At 54.5% G+C, this 17,092-nt stretch overlaps 5 protein-coding genes across 5 annotated transcripts; 1 reads left to right on the top strand and 4 right to left on the bottom strand.

The window, feature by feature from the left end:
* Window positions 1-642: 642 nt before the first annotated feature.
* GGS23DRAFT_20343 (CDC73-domain-containing protein) lies at window positions 643-2,239 on the bottom strand. The gene is made up of 2 exons (XM_051511807.1): window positions 1,509-2,239; window positions 643-1,445 (listed from the first exon to the last, which is right to left on the bottom strand). Exons 1-2 carry the CDS (start codon window positions 2,094-2,096, stop codon window positions 774-776), a joined length of 1,260 nt encoding a protein of 419 aa, XP_051376991.1. The 5' UTR covers window positions 2,097-2,239; the 3' UTR covers window positions 643-773.
* An 80-nt stretch (window positions 2,240-2,319) lies between these two features.
* On the bottom strand, window positions 2,320-3,879 carry GGS23DRAFT_544759 (TAP42-like family protein). The gene has a single exon (XM_051514937.1). It carries the CDS (start codon window positions 3,645-3,647, stop codon window positions 2,556-2,558), a length of 1,092 nt encoding a protein of 363 aa, XP_051376990.1. The 5' UTR covers window positions 3,648-3,879; the 3' UTR covers window positions 2,320-2,555.
* A 1,054-nt stretch (window positions 3,880-4,933) lies between these two features.
* Window positions 4,934-9,727, top strand: GGS23DRAFT_592066 (uncharacterized protein; the record flags this gene model as incomplete). Its single annotated transcript, XM_051517827.1, has 5 exons — window positions 4,934-5,255; window positions 5,316-5,419; window positions 5,472-6,443; window positions 6,496-8,019; window positions 8,123-9,727. 5 exons carry the CDS (start codon window positions 4,934-4,936, stop codon window positions 9,725-9,727), a joined length of 4,527 nt encoding a protein of 1,508 aa, XP_051376989.1.
* A 1,147-nt stretch (window positions 9,728-10,874) lies between these two features.
* GGS23DRAFT_20288 (uncharacterized protein) lies at window positions 10,875-14,225 on the bottom strand. Its single transcript, XM_051511802.1, has 3 exons — window positions 13,622-14,225; window positions 12,172-13,557; window positions 10,875-12,090 (listed from the first exon to the last, which is right to left on the bottom strand). Exons 1-3 carry the CDS (start codon window positions 13,728-13,730, stop codon window positions 10,898-10,900), a joined length of 2,688 nt encoding a protein of 895 aa, XP_051376988.1. The 5' UTR covers window positions 13,731-14,225; the 3' UTR covers window positions 10,875-10,897.
* Window position 14,226: 1 nt separating this feature from the next.
* GGS23DRAFT_20287 (uncharacterized protein) lies at window positions 14,227-14,793 on the bottom strand. The gene is made up of 2 exons (XM_051511801.1): window positions 14,733-14,793; window positions 14,227-14,643 (listed from the first exon to the last, which is right to left on the bottom strand). Coding segments are annotated over exons 1-2 (369 nt in total). The 5' UTR covers window positions 14,735-14,793; the 3' UTR covers window positions 14,227-14,276.
* Between the last annotated feature and the right edge of the window lie 2,299 nt (window positions 14,794-17,092).

The following is a 17,092-nucleotide window of genomic DNA, read 5'->3' as shown; positions in this document are numbered from 1 at the left end:
GTAATCTTATTACTGGTGCATAGCACATTATCTCTGCGCCTCCTCGTCTCCAGGTCCCGTACTTTTCCTCCGTAGCGTGCTCCGTCGTCGTGCTTCTATCCCCGCCCATTCAGCCTTCTTTTCGTTCTCCCCCCTTTTCCCCCTGGCCCCTCGCCTGTCACTCTTGGCTCCTTTTGGGCTCGGCCCACAACTTCTCTGTGGGTGCCCCTATGCCCTTCGGCAATACGTGAACCTCTCGTGTACTCTGCAGTAAGGGTGTAGCAGATACACAGCTAAACACATGATATGTGATGTGCTCAACAAAAAATCTTCCCCTTAATTCTCCCCCTGTTCCATAATTGCGAGAAGAATCTATAAGGGATCCGATCTCCCGCCTGTTCTCCCCTCGAATAGCCTTCTGCGGATTCAGATCCCTAACGCCATTTCTCATTTCTGCAATCGACTGTCTGCGGCTGTCTATCTGGGTGTCCCGAACGGAGAATGATGCGCCGACCAGTGCTGAAGTTCTCATGCGCCTCTCTAATAGTACAGTAGCTGGTATACCGCCATCGTCCCGTGCGCCGTGGCGTGTGCCTTGAAGAGGGGTGCTCGCTTCGGCAACGGTGTTTGATGGCTTGCCCCCTGCCCACAACCAAACTCCCAGGCCTCATTCATGTAGCTAGAACGCCTCGTGCTTCCTGTGGATCCACGAATATGGAGTCCAGTAGTCCACGTGTCTATCGTAAATGTGTAAACTCGCCCCCCCGCTCGTTCCCTTCACGAGAGATCTGTCTTCATATCGAAGATGGAGCCTGATCTCTTCGCCACCCCTTGTTTCGCATATTTGTCTCGATGGCGTCCCATATGCTCTCCACGATCTCGCGGTCCCTCCATCGGCTCGTGTCGGCTGTGCTAACGACCGACTCCTTCCATTGGTCTATGCCCACGTTCATGACTCTGTGTCCCCATGCGCGGATGCTCTCCGGAGGCCGGTCGCCTCTCCATCCGACGTAGATGCCCGGGACGTGGCGGAAGAGTTCGTTGGGGTTGCTCCACTTATAGTTCTTGAATTGCCAGCTCTGGCCTGTGGTGAAGACGGCAACGACGCGGCTCCAGTACTCGGGCTTGAACTGCTCGGGGCCCTCGACGAGAATGAACCTCATTGGCCGATTCGGATCGATGCCTTTCAGCAGACGGTTGATGTGCAACATGCTGGCGCTCGTGCTGGAGCTAGCAGCCAGAGAGTCCGGAGGGACATATTGGCCCCCCTCGAGGAAGGATTTGATATTCGACATGCGCAGCAGAGAGGACGCGGAGGGTGAGAGGAGGATGATGGGATCCGGCCGCCTAGGCTTCTGGTGGCTCGCAAGCGATGGGTTGTTCGAGATGCTGGTAGATGAAGTTGTGGCCTGTCCAGGCTTCTTTGACATGAGAGGCGCCGCCAATTTACGAACGTGGGAAAAGTCCTTTAAAGAGTGGTTATGAGCTGCTATTTCTGTAAGAGAAGGGGGCCGGGGTGTGGGGCTTACCGTAGGCTTGATGCCTCTAAGCACGGTATTGCGATCACCCATCTTGCGCTCGCTGTTGTAGATAACTGCCAATCTCGGATCCAAAGTTCCCTTCCCTGATCTTCCTAGCGTCGCGCCCGTCGCCGGGGCACTGGAGCCCTTGGACGCCAAGGCAACGGCCGAAGCAGAAGCTGAGCCATCTTTATCGCTGGCGAGGGGCTTGATGTATTCGCTCTCCTCGCTAGCTCCCTCGAGCCACGTGATCAGGTCTAGTCGCTCGACGAAGGCAAGTTTTCGGACTTGGCCCTTGGTTCCGAGCTCGTCGTTGAGCTTCGATGCGGAGGTATTGTACTCGGGGATGGCAACTTCTCGCTTCAGGTAGGCGAAGTAGATGCTGCGCAGGTCCATGGGAGTCTCATTGGAAGCAAATCGCGTCTGCGTGTCGATCGGGAGAGAGACGCGAGTCGGGGACGAGAAGGTGAGGTGGGTGGCTTGCGACAGAGGCACTTCCGTGGCCGTAGGGTCGTCCGACGCGGTTGGGATGATCGCGCCGCCAGACGCGATTGACTGCCGAAGCAGGAGAAGCGGATCTTTCTCTATGGGCGCCATTTCGTAGGCAACCCAATCCGGCCGCGGCGTCGTCGGAAGCAATCGGAGGCAGTCGTCAAATGCGATGGGCGGGGAAGCGAGACGCAAGAACTCGAACGAGAGTTGCTTGAGTTGTGAAGGTATTAGAGAGAGCGCAGTCTCAGCCTGGCCTCGGCGCGAGACTCTTGAACCGTGCAATGCGCTTTACATAATAACACATCTTATGCATTTAACGGGCATATTGTATTTATAAAACGGTGCATATACTTATATAGGCTATATATTTAACGTGAGTGTTACCTGAATATAATAGTTACTCTTTTATCGATGCCACTGACCTCAGGGATATACAATGCATCAATTACCTACCTATTTATGCCTTCGGATGCGCATTCCAGAATTTGACAAACGTCTATTCTATTCTCTTTTTCCCAAAAATCCCCCGCGTGGTCTCCTTTTCAGGATTCATCCCAGACCGGCTTAACCCCTATTCAGCGTATTACCGCTCCCTCGAGGATTGGCCTCCTTGAACTCATCCCATTCTCGAGCCTTCATCGTTTCGGCATCCGCCTTCTCTATGTCATCCTCGTCTGGCTCGGGTTGTCTCATACTAGCCTCCCCACCACCCTCTATAATATTTCCTCGTCGTCGCTCCTCCTCTAGATACTCGTCGATGCTCATAGTCGGCAGATTATGGCCCGGGCGGAACACACCCTGTTGAAGCTCTTGCCGGCTGGAAGTGAGAGTGAAGGGCCGCAAGGGCTTCCCTTCTTTGCTGAGAAGCGGCCCGCGGGTAGACCCCAGCGTGTTCCAAGACGAGTCAAGCCTCTCCGAATACCCGTCGTCGTCACGTGAACTCCTACGCCGTCGCTCATCGTCCTGAACTGAGACCGCATGCGGCACTAGGGGTACTGGTGCCCGGGCCAGGACTTCCATCTCCCGGTTGATGCCCTCCAGGCTCTGAAATGCCATGTGGGTGCAGAAGGCGATATTGGTTAGGTACAACTCGCGAATAGCCTCCTCGTCCCCGCCCTCCTCGAGGTAGTGTGGCGAGTTTCGCATGGTATTCAGCTTAGCCCGTAATTCCTTTTCCGCCTTGTAGTTAGCGATCTTTATATTTCGCCGGCCTGCAGGGTCGGCAGCACCGAACGTAGAGAAGGTGGCGGGGTGGTCATTGTATTCGGAGAACTGCTTGCGGTCTGCGGCGGATAGGATCGAATAGTCATCGAGAAGGTGCAAGAACCTTTCGTATGCCTCCCTGGCCGCGTTGAGCGTAGTCTTCCTCTCCTGGGGCGACGGTGCAGTAACCTTCTGAAGCAGCTCCGCTACGTGGTAGTTGACTAGCAGGTAGGGGATATCAGACGTAGATATATCCTCGAGTCCCTCGTTGGGGCTAAATAAGGAAATGTTACTGATGATCCGGGTACACTCTTGGTATAACTCGAGAGCTTGGGCAAGGTCCTCGCGATACTGATCCAAGGTCGCATCACGAGCGCCCTCGATTACCGTCCGCATCAACTCGGCAGCTTTGAATACCGACTTCAGGCTTCTCGGCTCTTCGGCCATGGTCATAGAATCTTCGAAGGGACCTTGGCTTGTTGAGCCGGCCACTAACAAGTACCTAAACCAGGGTCTCCTGTTACTGAGATGCCGTGCGAGGGAGTCCTCTAGACAGTAGAGCGATGACTAATGATAGTTTTTGGTATATAGCGGGGACCGTATCTGATGTGTGGTGGGTGGACATGGCTTGTGATGTACGGGAAGAAGCTGCACATGTAGGTAAAGTTGATAGGGAGGGGCAGGTTGGCAAGTCGAGAAGGTACATCAGGTACATACCTACGTCACGAGTCGCCACGGCAGCTGCATCACATTGCGGAGAGGTACCTGTACCTAGGTTCGTACCGGCAGAGAGTAAGCTACCTCCTCCGTACCTCCAATTGGAGATCGAAACCTGTGTCTGTACCCGCTGCCGGCTAAGGCTAGGTGCTAAAAATAACCTACAGTGTATGTACACAGATACACCTGTATATAGCATCGACATGCCTGTTGTTTAGGTACCTACCTAAAAGGTAGGTATGCGTGTAAGCACATGGACTCCCCAGCTATGCGTATAGACCTATGTATGCGATTATCTCGGCAACATCTTCTGATGTATTATTACCCACCTACGTAACTGAACAGCAACCACTGGCCCTATTGGAGAGGGGAGAAAAACAACCGCAATCCCATAGACAATTATGGCCAATGGGGATAGAAGGTGTCGTAACCCTCCACTGGGAGAATCCTGTTTATGCGGCGGAAGAGACGATGAAAAGCTTCCCAACAGGTAGGTACCTATATGGTTGCTTTGACTTGCGGAGGTAGGCTCCCTTTAACCTACGACTCGTCTACCAGACACGCTTCTTCCAACACATATTCGCCGCTATGTATATGTAGGCCTATCCGGGTAGTACATAGGGTAGGCAGGTATGGAAAGGCAGGTGCTCCCCCACAGGCACCTACCTCTCACTGGTAAACACGAGGTTCCAATCTACGGAAGGCACAAACTGCTTGCTTTGGGGATGGTCGCTTCCAGCATCACCCACCGCTTTGGCCGGATTTCCTCCTCTCTTTTCTCGTTCCTCTCCGCTCCAGCCTCTAGCCGTCCCTCTATCTTCATCCAACCTGAGCCCTCCCTGAGTTCATACACATACATCGTCAAATCCAAGTAGACCACGACTCACGAATGGGCGGTATTCTACTGATCCGAAAAGAACGGAATTCTCTGATGATCGCTACTCATGGTTGATATATCCGATAGAGCTACCGGGGCCCGTACGAACTCAGGCCCTGAGCCAGGTTCATCTTCTAGTCTAAATATGGAGGAACCCGTTCTCCCGCCGCACGGCGGATATGACTCCCACCCCGAGGAAGATGTCACCGGCCCCAGAGGTCCCCTAAGCCAACGGCCGACAGCACAGAAGACATTCGACAGTCTCCAGTTCTCACAATTCATGAGGAACCACCAAGAGAGTATATACAACTCCAGCACTTGTCCGGACATCAAAGACGAGGATAGGTCTATGGCCTGGCTCGTGAAAGAATCCGAGAGCCAGAGGATCATTTCGAGCCCGAGAGAGTACCAGAACGAGTTGTTTGAGAGGGCCAAGGAGAAAAATATTATTGCAGTCCTGGATACCGGTGCGTCTGTTCTACGGCCTGTATTGGCGTCGTCCTCGTGCTCACTTAGTGATGATATAGGAACTGGCAAGACCCTGATTGCGGCTCTTCTCCTTCGCCATACTATCGAGAAAGAGATAGAGGAGAGGAGTGCTGGCAATCCGCCAAGAATTTCCTTCTTCCTAGTCCGTGCTTCTCTAATATCTACCGGCAACCCCTAGGCTAATATTCGTGTAGGCTGACAAGGTTGCGCTGGTGCTGCAGCAGTATGAGGTCCTCAAAGCCAACCTTGACCATCGCGTCGAAAAGCTCCACGGCGATTCCGGTGATACTGTACTCTCACATGATTTCTGGAAACAACAAACAGAAGGGGGTATGGTGGTCGTTTGTACAGCCGCTATCCTTCTGTCATGCCTCCACCATTCCTTCATCAAGATGGAACAGATTAACCTTTTGATATTTGATGAGGCCCATCACACCAAAAAGAACCACCCATACGCCAGAATCGTCAAGGACTTTTATGCACCGTTGGAGCACGGGCAGCGAAGACGCCCTCGGATCCTGGGCATGACAGCTTCACCCGTCGACGCCAAGACGGACGTGACAACTGCTGCCGCGAAACTAGAAGGCCTTCTGAATAGCGAGATAGCCACTGTGGCCGACCCTGCCGTTTACACCAAGGCACTCATTAACCGGCCTGCAGAGGAACTCATCAACTACAACATGCCACTGGAGCCCTTCGAGACATCTCTTTGGCAAGAGCTTCACAAGGTAATTGGGCACAACAAGGTTTTTGAGAGAATGTTCAATTACTCAAGGGAATCTACAATAGAGCTGGGTCGCTGGTGCGCAGACCGAGTTTGGGAACTGGTCTTAACCGAACAGGAGGCGCAGAAGATGGCGGCAAGGACCGAGCGAAATTTCATGTTGTGCAGAGTACGGTTGCCGATAGCCGCACTCGACGCTGAGCGGTCGGCGGTTCGTGAAGCCTATCGGATAGTGGCCGCGCATTCGCTACCCGAGCCTCAATGCAATCTCTTCCATCTGTCTAGCAAGGTTGAGTCGCTTCTTGGGACGCTCCGGAAGCACCTGGACGTAGAAAGGGACAAGTGTATCGTGTTCGTGGATCAGAGGCTGACTGCGATACTGCTGGCTGACCTCTTGAAACAACCGGGCTTGAACGTGCCCGGTATTAAGGTCGGTGTACTGGTAAGTCTTCCTGGACCTGATTACCCGCGTCTCGATTAACGGCTATTTCTAGTTGGGAACTGCAGGTAACGACTCGGGAGACACCGGGATGTCTCTGAAGGAGCAGTTTGTGACGATGCACCAGTTTCGAAATGGTGATCTAAATTGCCTCTTCGCCACCAGTGTTGGTGAAGAAGGCATCGATATTCCCGACTGCAACATCATCATTCGATTTGACCTATGCAAAACTATGATCCAATATGTACAATCAAGAGGTCGGGCAAGGCGTAAGGACTCGAAACTGTTCCACATGGTCGAGTTTTCTAACCACAGCCACCTGCAATCAATCTTCGATAACGAAGACAGCGAAGTAAGGCTCCGCGGATTCTACAATACGCTGCCTGAAGATCGGCTCTTGACCGGAGACGATTATAATATCGACTATTTCCTATCCAAGGAGAAGAGCTACCGCACCTACGTGGTGCCTTCGACTGGCGCGAAGTTGACTTACAAGATCAGTCTCGTGGTCTTAGCCAACTTCGTCTCGACACTGCCACGACCAGTGGATCGCGTTCACACTGCAGACTACCTAGTGAGGAGCATCGGTCGAGAATTCGAGTGTGAAGTCATCCTACCAGATGCGTCCCCGATCAAGAGTGCCATCGGGCGACGTGCGGCGTCCAAGCAGGTCGCCAAATGCTCTGCCGCTTTCGAGATGTGCCTACAGCTGAAGAGAAAGAAATATCTTGATGACTCTCTCATGTCGACATTGGCCAAGTCGCTCCCAACCATGCGCAATGCACAGCTGGCGATCAGTTCAAAAAAGCGAGCTGAGTACCCCATGCGCATTAAGCCCGAAATCTGGGATCGCCGAGGGATGCCGGAGGTGCTTTATGTGACGATCCTAAAATTAACGTGCCCAGAGGCCATGGGGAGATCGTCTAGACCTCTGGCCTTACTTACGCGGTGTCCGCTCCCCCAGATAGCACGGTTTCCCTTGTTCTTTGGCAGTCAACGTACCTCGGAAGTGGAATGCATCCCCCTATCTCATGGCATCAAGATGACACCGGACGATATCAAACAACTCGACCGATTCACACTAACGATTTTTGATGACGTATTTAGCAAAGTGTACCGTTCAGCACCGGATAAGATGCCTTACTTTCTTGCCCCCCTAAAACACACGCACGATTTCGAGTTTACTACTATGGATGGAGGAGACACCCGCACTATCATCGACTGGGAATACCTACTTGAACTTCACAGCGCCGCTCGATATCTTGAACTGGAAAACCAGCCTGCCCATTTCTTCGAGAATAAATTTGCTGTCGACCCATATGATGGATCCCGAAAATTCTACACTGTCTGCTATCGTGAGGATCTCAAGCCCACCGATCCAGAGCTTCCCGGTGTTCCGAGGTCGCATACTATGAAGAAGGCTATACGCGAGGCGCCCAAGGATATTTGGAATTTCAGTATCAGCTTATGGAGCAATGCGCGGTCTAAATTGACCGTTAACAATGACTTACCCGTCATAGAAGCCGAATACATCCCCCTTCGACGCAACCTCCTCGACGAGTTTGACGATGGTGAGGATGTGGGAAGAAGATGCTTTGTGATATTTCAGACCATGGAACTCTCACCGGCAAGTCCCCTCTATATGTGATATATTTAAAATAACATCTCTAATGGCGAATTAGCTACCCGTCAATGTCGTTGCTATGGCATATAATTTGCCTGCGATTATATATCGCCTCGAGTCTAGTCTCATAGTCCTGGACGCCTGCAAAGCATTGTCCCTCAACATTCGGCCCGACCTTGCTCTCGAAGCCATGACTAAAGACGGCGATAACACCGAAGAGCATCTAGAGGAGCGGGTAAATACTCAACAAGGCATGGGCAAGAACTACGAACGCCTCGAATTCCTTGGTGATTCGTTCTTAAAGATGAGTACAACAATTGCCCTATTTTCACAGATACCCGATAGCGACGAATTCCAATACCACGTTGATCGCATGGTCCTCATCTGCAACAAGAATCTGTTCAACAATGCTCTGGACTTGAAACTCGAGGAATCGATCCGGTCAAAAGGGTTCAACCGGCGAACATGGTATCCGGAGGGCCTCGAGCTACTGAAGGGCAAGCAGAATGTTGAGGGGGGGAGATCACACAAGCTCGCGGATAAATCGATTGCTGATGTTTGCGAGGCGCTTATCGGAGCTGCGTACCTAACGACCCACGAACAGAAGAGCTTCGACATGGCTATCCGGGCCGTGACTAAGTTTGTTAACCACTCGAACCATAGGATGACAAATTACGAGGATTACTATGCGTCATATCAAATCCCCGAGTGGCAGAGTGCTGAATCTACGGCAGTCCAACGTGAACTAGCGGCACAAATCGAGGCAAAGACCGGGTATAAGTTCACATGTCCCCGACTGTTGCGGAGCGCGTTCACACACCCGTCCTATGCCACTATGTATGAGCGTATCCCTAACTATCAGCGACTCGAGTTTCTGGGTGATTCGCTGCTTGACATGGTCTGCGTCGACTTCTTATTCCTCCGGTATCCTAGCGCAGATCCCCAGTGGCTCACGGAGCACAAGATGGCGATGGTATCGAATCAATTCCTCGGTTGTCTTTGCGTCTCCCTCGATCTACAGACGCACATGCTCTCTATGACGAATGGGTTGCAGAGAGAAATCACAGAATACGTTGCCGCTATATCTGAAGCTCGTAGGCTAGCAGAAGAAAATGCCGAGTTAGCCAACCTCGGTCGCGCGTCGTATGCGAGAAACTTCTGGGTTGAGGTCCAGAGGCCGCCGAAGGTGCTGGCAGACATCCTAGAAGCATACGTTGGCGCGGTTTTTGTTGACAGCGAGTTCGACTATAACCAGGTGCGGCGCTTCTTCGAGACGCACATGCTGCCGTACTTCCAAGATATGCATATATACGACACGTTTGCGAGCCGTCACCCGGTCTCGTTCCTAGCTAACATGCTGCAACTTCATTTTGGCTGCGCCAACTGGCGGGTCATGACCCATGAGATTGGGATGCCGGGCGGCGGCGCGACCTTCGCGGGCGGCGGCCATGCGCAGGTGCTCTGCGGCATCCTGGTGCACGGTGAAGTGCGCGAACACGCGACGGCAAGCAGTGGCCGGTACGCCAAAATGGCGGCGGCGAAGAAGATGGTCGAAGCGATACAGGACCTGAGCGTCGAAGAGTACAAGAGTCGATTCGGGTGTCGGTGCTCGCGCGAGGAGGCCGACGCCTTAGAGCTCCTGGAGCACGCTACCGCGGTTTAAAGTGAGACCGCAAAAGGGAAGGCGGGGGGGGAAAGAAGAAGTGAGTATGATTAATAGCCACACGGAAAATTTCTCCTAGGGTGTAGAGAAATCTACAGGTCTGCTTTAGTGAAAGAGGAGATGGAGATAGAGTGGCATAACCGAATGTGCCGTATGGGCAGATGGGTGGGGAGTGTGGGATGCGTATGTACGATACGGCATAGTATTCGTCATCTGCGATTGATGGCTTCCGTAGACTTGGTGAAAACAAAGCGGTTTAAAAATCTACGCTTGCTTATGGACAGCGCGTAAGGCAGCTTGGAAACTGGTTATATACCCCTTATACTAGGTAGTTCGTCGACCCTGTATCCTCTCCTGGAAAAGGGGAGGCGGAGGGGGGGTGACGACGGAGAGTATAGGAGCTTCGACAACCAGAGCACAACTAGCCTCATCCTTCCTTGCTTTCTCCACGACCTCGCTCCCTTTCTTCCTCTCATCCCCCTGGTTGCCCCGCCTTCGTATCCGCTCCCCATCCCTCGCAGGGCGCGCCACAGCCGAACCAAATTACCGCCGAACCACCCGTTCGCCTTCGCGCTCGCGCGCCGTCCTCTCTTCATTCTTTTGCTCGCCTCGGCTTCCCCCGCCACGGCCCGCGGCTCTCCTAATCCGTAGAATTCCTCCTGGCCTTCTCTTCGTCCCGCAGGACCGAGGGTATAAAACACGCTCCGTACACGCTTAGCTATCGGGCCTCACCGGGCCCCGTCTTTCCGATCGAAAGGGGAAAGAAATAATAGATGACATAAATAAATAGAGAGAGGGGCGCGGATGGGGTTGGGGGGGGGGGGGGGGGGGGAAGAAAAGAGGCTGCAGCTGACACCGCTGTATGTGCGTATGCGTGCGCCTGACGTCAAATCATCACATTAACCATTACCAATGGAAAATATAGGAGGCCTAAGGAAGGAAAAAAAAAACAAGGTAAGATCGAGTGCGCGTACACCCCCGGACGCAGACGGGGTTCTGAAACCCCTTGACCAAGAAAATGTATCGAAAAAGGGTGAAATAATGAGGTACTGTGTATATCCGCTGTCCGATGAGTATTCGCGCGGATACGGTTCCGTACCTGGAACCGCTGGGACGTTAAAATAAGGAGTCGTCAATGTGTGCTTGCCGTCGGCCATCGCTTGCTTGCGCTCACGACTCGGCGTCGGCGTAACCGTACGGATCGTCTGAGCCAAGCTTGCTGCGGGGGAGAGAAGCCACATCCGACGCCCTGCCACGCCCCGTCCCCCGGCGCAGGGACGACGCGCCACTCGCGCGCTCCCTCGCCTTCGCCTCCCGCCGGAGCTTGGCAATCTTGGCAACGCTGGTGGGTTCGGGGTCGTCGGTGTTCCGCCTCAGCCGCTCTGCAGTCGCCTCGTGCTGCAGGTGCTGCAGTCTGTTACCGCTGCTGCCGCCGCCGCCGTCGCGGGGATGGGGGTGGCGCCGTTGCTGCGACAGGGTAGGGCGCGTCTTGGGAATGTCGAAGTTTAGCTCATCTTCGGAGGAGTCTGGCTGGTCGGAGCTGTCGCTGTAGTTCGGCTCGCTGTAGTGACCGACGTGGTGATGGCTAGGCGGGATCTGGAGGCGAGGTAGTTGAGGTCGTCGGGACGGGTGTGGCAGGGACCGCGTCGAGTACTTGGCCTCGGGCATAGACGGGGCGTATCTGTCGGGGTTCGAGTTGAGGGTGAGCGTGGAACGAGGCATGCTGTTGAACGCGGAAAACGTCTGCGTCCTCGGCACCGCTGCGTCAAACAGCCCCGGTAGCCCCGGCAGTTGGGCGCCTTCGAACCCGTAGCCCTGGAAGAGTAAGTCCCTCTCGAATTCGCGCGTAGGCCGGCGGGGCGCAGTGAAAGAATCGTCTGATATCTCGTCGTCGTCGTCGTCGTCGCCGCCGCCGTGGCCGTGGCCGTCAGCATACGAGTTCAACGAGTGCACATGCCGACTACGGTGAGAAAGAGATCCTGCAAGCACGTCTACGTTAACTTGGCGATGGCGTGCGAACTTGTCTGGATACGTTTCCGTGCCGTTTCTCGCCGTCGTCCGGCTCTGCCTAGGCATTGGGGCCAATTGATTCGGCTCGACTGGTTTGAGCGGCGACCCGCGAGGCGCAAGGTCGATAGATGTGTTAGCAGTGTGACCGGATTGCGGTCTAAACGGGTTTGAGCTCTGCGTCGAGCCCGCGGTTTCAGAGGTCAGAGAGCAGCGACGGGTACTACTCTGTTCGGGGGACGGATCGTCGATATCAGAGCGCTTGAGGCTTTTCTTAGAGGCGGCGGTGGCGCTTCGATTTCGACCGTGGTGGTCCAGCTTGTCTCTATTATTGGGATAGTAAGGCGGCTCGACACCTAGGAAGAATAACGAGTCAGCTGCACAGAGAACGGGTAGAAGCGGGGAAATACGCCGAGAGGATTCTTGAGATAACTTACGGGACAGAGCTTCGGCTTCCAGAGGAGGGAATTCGTAAAACAAGTCGTGGATATTGGGAAACCTAGAATTCCGGTAGTACGTTGACGAGCCGCGGTTCATTTCTCGCCATGAACCCTCTGCTGCATATGGCAGATCGAGTTCTGAGAGATGTCCCTTGCGACTAGCGGATTGAAACCCCAGCAGACCGTCCTCCTGGACCATAGGCTTAATGATAGTCGAAGCAGATCTATTCGACATGGCTCTGGGACGCTGCGGATCCCTAGGCGGGTGGTGTTGGTCCTCCTGACCTGGCAGGGTCTGTCTAGAATCGCTGCGGGTATGGAAGGAGAGCGTATCGGCATTTGAACCCTTCTCGAATGCTCCGGTGCGTCGAAGTTTTCGGAGCGACTGCGCCGGGTAGTTCTCTTCGTCCCAACCTTCGAATTCGTTGCCTTCGCGATCCATTCGGGCGGCGGCCAGAGCATTCTCTCGAAGGGAGTCGGGAAAGTGGTGACGGCTCGTCTCGGCCGCCCTTTTCCCCGTCGAAGTGCTCCTCGGCCGACCTGCAGAAGAGGATTGGGGAATGTACGAATGCAAGGATTTTCGACGGGCCTTACTCGCCAGATTTGCTCGGTCGATTTCATCCTCATCCGCATCGACAAATCTCTGCAGAGGCATATGCGAAGAAGATTTCTTAGGAAAGGCGCCGTGACGGTCGGAATGGCTAGATTTGGTCCTCAGGCCGTATCCTTCGGAATACCGTTTCCGTGACGGAGGCGGCGTATAGTCGTCGTCATCGTCGTAGTAGTACTCACTAGCGTCGTCGCCGTCGATGCCTCTGCTGTCGAGGCGGGAAGAAGCGGCGTAAAATTGGCGGGCCGGGACAGAATTAATGTCGGATCCATTCTCGCCAATGTTACGATCGGCGACGTCTTCGGCGTAGCCCTTGGTGCCGGCGGCCCTGACGCGACCGTAGAAATCGGATGGCCGGATGAAGGATTGCGCGTCCAAAAGGTCGACGAATCTCGTCGATCCCGAGTCGCCGGTCAAGATCGAAGAGGTGCGGTTGGCGGTGAAAGCCAGAGAACGCGTGCTCCGAACGGATATGGCGGTTGCGCTGTCGTCATTTCGGCTGGGGGTGGATTTGGGGGGTAGTTTGTAGGGACCGTGGCGCTTCTTCGGCGGCTCTCGAGCCGGCTTCGGCAAGGCCTCCGGCTGGGATGGCAGGCGGACGGATCCTTCAGGCTGGGCATGGTCAGGGGCGGTGCTCGGGCGCTCGAGAAAGCGAGCGACGCGAGGAAAAGGGGCGGCGTTGTTTTGGTGGTGGTTGAAGTCTCTCAAGTGCGGATTGGACTTCTGGATCTTGTCCAGTATCTTGAAGCCATTCCCAGCTACCGGATAGGTGCCTGGAGATTGACCAGTTAGCTCGGAGATTTACCAAATGGCTGGGACCGGGGCTCGGCTCGTTACCGCGGATTGGAGGGTTTGCCGCGACGGTCTCGTGGTAGGCTTGTGCCTTGAGATCGCTGGTATTCTCGGCGAGGGATGGCTTTCTCGACAGAAAACTCAACCAGCCCATGATGGGGATTCGGCGTCCATGTAGGACGGCGTGTCAGGTGTGTAGGACGGATACTCGCGAGGATGCCTCGTCTACTACACACCGTTTTTTTTTTTTGGTCGGTGTCTCGGAGGGAGCTGGTTTTCTCGACAGGGAGGATGTGGGGTATTATCAAATGGAGTAATATAAATACCGCCTCCTCTGTCATATGTCATAAGATTTAGAGACCGACCACGGATAAGAAAGCCAAGGCGAAGAGAAAAAACAGGGGGAGGAGAAGGAGTATATGTGTGCGAATATTATGTTTAGAAAGAAGGAGAATAGGGAGAACAGGCATAAGACGAGGGAGAAGGAGAGACGGCAACAAGGGAAATGGAGGGAAAGGAAGATGCCAAGATGGGGGAGAAAAGAAAGGTGAAGGGGGGGGGTGAAGTGAGTGAGAAAACGGGAACGGGAAAGGAAGAGAAGAATGGAGCCGAAGGGGAGAGGGCAAGGGGGGGACAGGACAACTTTGTACTTACCTTAGACCAGACTGAAGGGGACGAAGATGGCTTGACAGCTCTTTTGTTAAGGCTGAATGTAGGTAATGCGAGATAGGCTCGGGTACGTTGGTTGGGTTAGGTGGTTAGTCTCGTCTAGTCGGCTCCGCGTCGTTATCCTAGGGTCGTAGACGGACAGGGTAATACCTGGTGGTATTGTACATATGAGTACGGTATCGAACGCTAACGCCAAGAGACAGATAGAGAACGGGGCGAGAGAGGGCGAGAGGGCGAGAGAGATGGAGAGGGAGAGGGAGAGAGACAGGATGGGGATGGGGATGGAGACGGAGATGGGGAGGACGATATGTACGATAGGTAGGTAGGTAGGTAGGTACGAGATGTAGGTCCTTCGATATTCCCTGGATATGTCCATCTGGCGGGAGTTATGTAGGTACCTAGGGATGAGTGCACGAAGCTTCTTAGAGGCGTCGACGACGGGGAGGGTGGCAGGAGGGGCAGATCCACGAACTGGGTAGGTACATACATGCGGTGTGCAGCCCGGCAGGCAGGTTATGCAATTACGCCTACCTAAAGGCCAGTCGGCTAGTACCCCCAGCCTGCCCAAACCTGGCTACGGCCTGGGGAGTTTGGAATTCAGGAGGCGCGCGTGCAGGCGGTACCTAAACCACCCAACGTACGGGTAGAGGTACGCTGCAGTCTGCAGGTAGGTGTACCTAGGTAATATTATACCGACACTTCTAGGTAGAGGGCAGGTCAAGTCCCAAGCGGAGGAGATGTGCTCCGTGACAGACGGCGAGGAATCTGCAGCGAAGCTATCCTGCCAGCGCTGCAACCACGTCCTCTCGCGCACCGCTCTCGGGCGGGTTGTACCCGGCGTTTGTACAGCAATTGTGTACATACCTACATGCCTGGGGACATTGTACTTGTAAGTATAGGAGGTGACTATAGGTGTGCCTATTCACCCTTGGCTCAATCTGCGCCGCGCGCATCTTAGAGATAGGTACGTAGGCACCTTGCAGACAGCTACCTTTTATTTATCGGCGTCCTATTGTTTCTCGTCTTCCCTTCTTCTACTCTCCTGCTTCTCGACCGTTTCAGCAATACCTCCAGAGCATGTGTGTGTGGGTGTCGGCCCCCACCGGCCAGGCCCTCGCGAGCGCCTCTCTCCCGTGTCATAACCCCTGTTTCCTGTTCCTGTGCCCCCGTAAATCCCCCCATTGGCCAATGCGCCGCTCACCTCGGCGTCGGTGCACCGCACAGGGGACAGCCGGCTAGCTGGCTAGCAAGCTGCTGCGACGCTGTCGTGTTCTGACGTGAGGACCTGTTACCCAACCGGTGTCGTGTCACCTGTGTGCGTGCGCGCACAATGCGATCGGCGGGTTGTGTAAGTGCCGTCTGTCTGTCGTAGGTATGTGGGAATATCGACGCACACCTCCACGCCTCATACCCAAGTTTCCGCCGACCAGCCTCGACACCACTACGTGTCCTCGCCATTTCCGAGGTCCCACCCCGCCGTTCCGTGCGAGCGGCCAGACTGCCCCCCAGGTCTCGCTGAGGCGCGCGCTACGCAGCACTACTAGTAGAGGCAGCACTGCGTGCCCGGCTAGTCCACGCTGGCGCGCGGTCTAATCCAGGAAGCATCTCCATCCAGGCTCCACGCGACGTGATTTGTTGGTGCGAACATTGCCCGAGAAATACGTCGCATCCGTCGACTTCACGCCTCACCGCAGTGCTATCGATTCCTCCCGGATACCAAGCCAACCCCAGCGTGGCACACGGGCTTCCTTCGACCTCCTTCACGGGCGTACGACCTCGCGCTGCCTAGCAAACGGCCCGGTCGCATCGCCATCAGAATTCCACGCAGCATGCACACACACACACACACCTTACCCCGACCCATACACACCTTATATCTGCACACACATCCATGCCTAAGAGTACATGCCTACGCCTGGGCATGCCGCTGGAAGAGATTCCGTGAAGAACCGGCTCTGCAGTAAGCCCCCGCCGCTGCATCGGTGTTCGTGTGCGTTCGCGCGCGTCGAGCCGGGGGAGGGAGGGGGGCACATGGCAAGGTAAGGTGCCAAGTTCTTGACGCGACAGCTCCTTGCCGCCAATGAAAAGACGTAGGCGCCGGCCAAGGCCTTTTTAAGCTTGCGCCAACACCTCGACTCTTTCCGATCCCACCTTGGGAATCCCCTCACCCGTCGTTTCTAGTTAGGAATCGCGCACACAGACGTATGACATACGCACCGTATCTACCTACATGTAGTACCCTTGTGCGATAAATTCCGAGCTACGTCGCCGAAGGGACGCGACGAGTCTCACCGCTACGCAGACGTAGCCTACCCAACATACGAACGCAGGGGCGCGGGGAGATCCCAGCGTCTCTCACACGTAAGATGCAGGGTCGATAGGTAGGTAATCAATCAATCAATCCATCAATCAATTTCGGCAGTCAATGAATTGTGAACGGCGGCCAGAGGCAGCCGTCGAGAGCGGCAAACAAGGCGCGAGGACGCAGGGAAGAAAGGGGGAGACGAGAAGGGCAAGGGTGAGGTAAACAAAACAACGAGACCAACCAGGACCTCTCCAGACGTCGGATTTCGGAACGATGGACTGCTACCTTGCTGGGACGGGAAATCGGATCGCCGAGGGGGATCCGGGAAGAAGCGTCATCATCCCTGGATTACCTGGAGCCCGGTCCAGGGTCCTGAGGAGACTGACGAGCGGTATCGATAAGTGCTACCTACAATAGCAACGCAACACGCCGAGGATTGATGTTTATCTACCTACTTGTATAGATTCTGGGTATATGAGTATGTATGTATGAATGAATGAATGAATGAATGTATATTATCCCCTATATCAGGGAGTATATTA

Source organism: Durotheca rogersii, assembly GCF_024521655.1.
Source record: "Durotheca rogersii strain YMJ 92031201 chromosome Unknown GGS23scaffold_1, whole genome shotgun sequence".
NCBI lineage: Eukaryota > Fungi > Ascomycota > Sordariomycetes > Xylariales > Xylariaceae > Durotheca > Durotheca rogersii.
The sequence above is the reverse complement of the archived record's forward strand: the minus strand, read 5'-3'. Positions and strand labels throughout refer to the sequence as shown.

Bases quoted from the DNA above. Each gene is read 5' to 3' on its own strand.
- GGS23DRAFT_20343 (XM_051511807.1), bottom strand. From the start codon at position 2,096: ATGGCGCCCATAGAGAAAGATCCGCTTCTCCTGCTTCGGCAGTCAATC. The intron at 1,446-1,508 runs GTAAGCCCCACA...CACTCTTTAAAG, and splicing joins TTAGAGGCATCAAGCCTACG to GACTTTTCCCACGTTCGTAA.
- GGS23DRAFT_544759 (XM_051514937.1), bottom strand. From the start codon at position 3,647: ATGACCATGGCCGAAGAGCCGAGAAGCCTGAAGTCGGTATTCAAAGCT.
- GGS23DRAFT_20288 (XM_051511802.1), bottom strand. From the start codon at position 13,730: ATGGGCTGGTTGAGTTTTCTGTCGAGAAAGCCATCCCTCGCCGAGAAT. The intron at 13,558-13,621 runs GTAACGAGCCGA...GTCAATCTCCAG, and splicing joins GGCAAACCCTCCAATCCGCG to GCACCTATCCGGTAGCTGGG. The intron at 12,091-12,171 runs GTAAGTTATCTC...TATTCTTCCTAG, and splicing joins GGAAGCCGAAGCTCTGTCCC to GTGTCGAGCCGCCTTACTAT.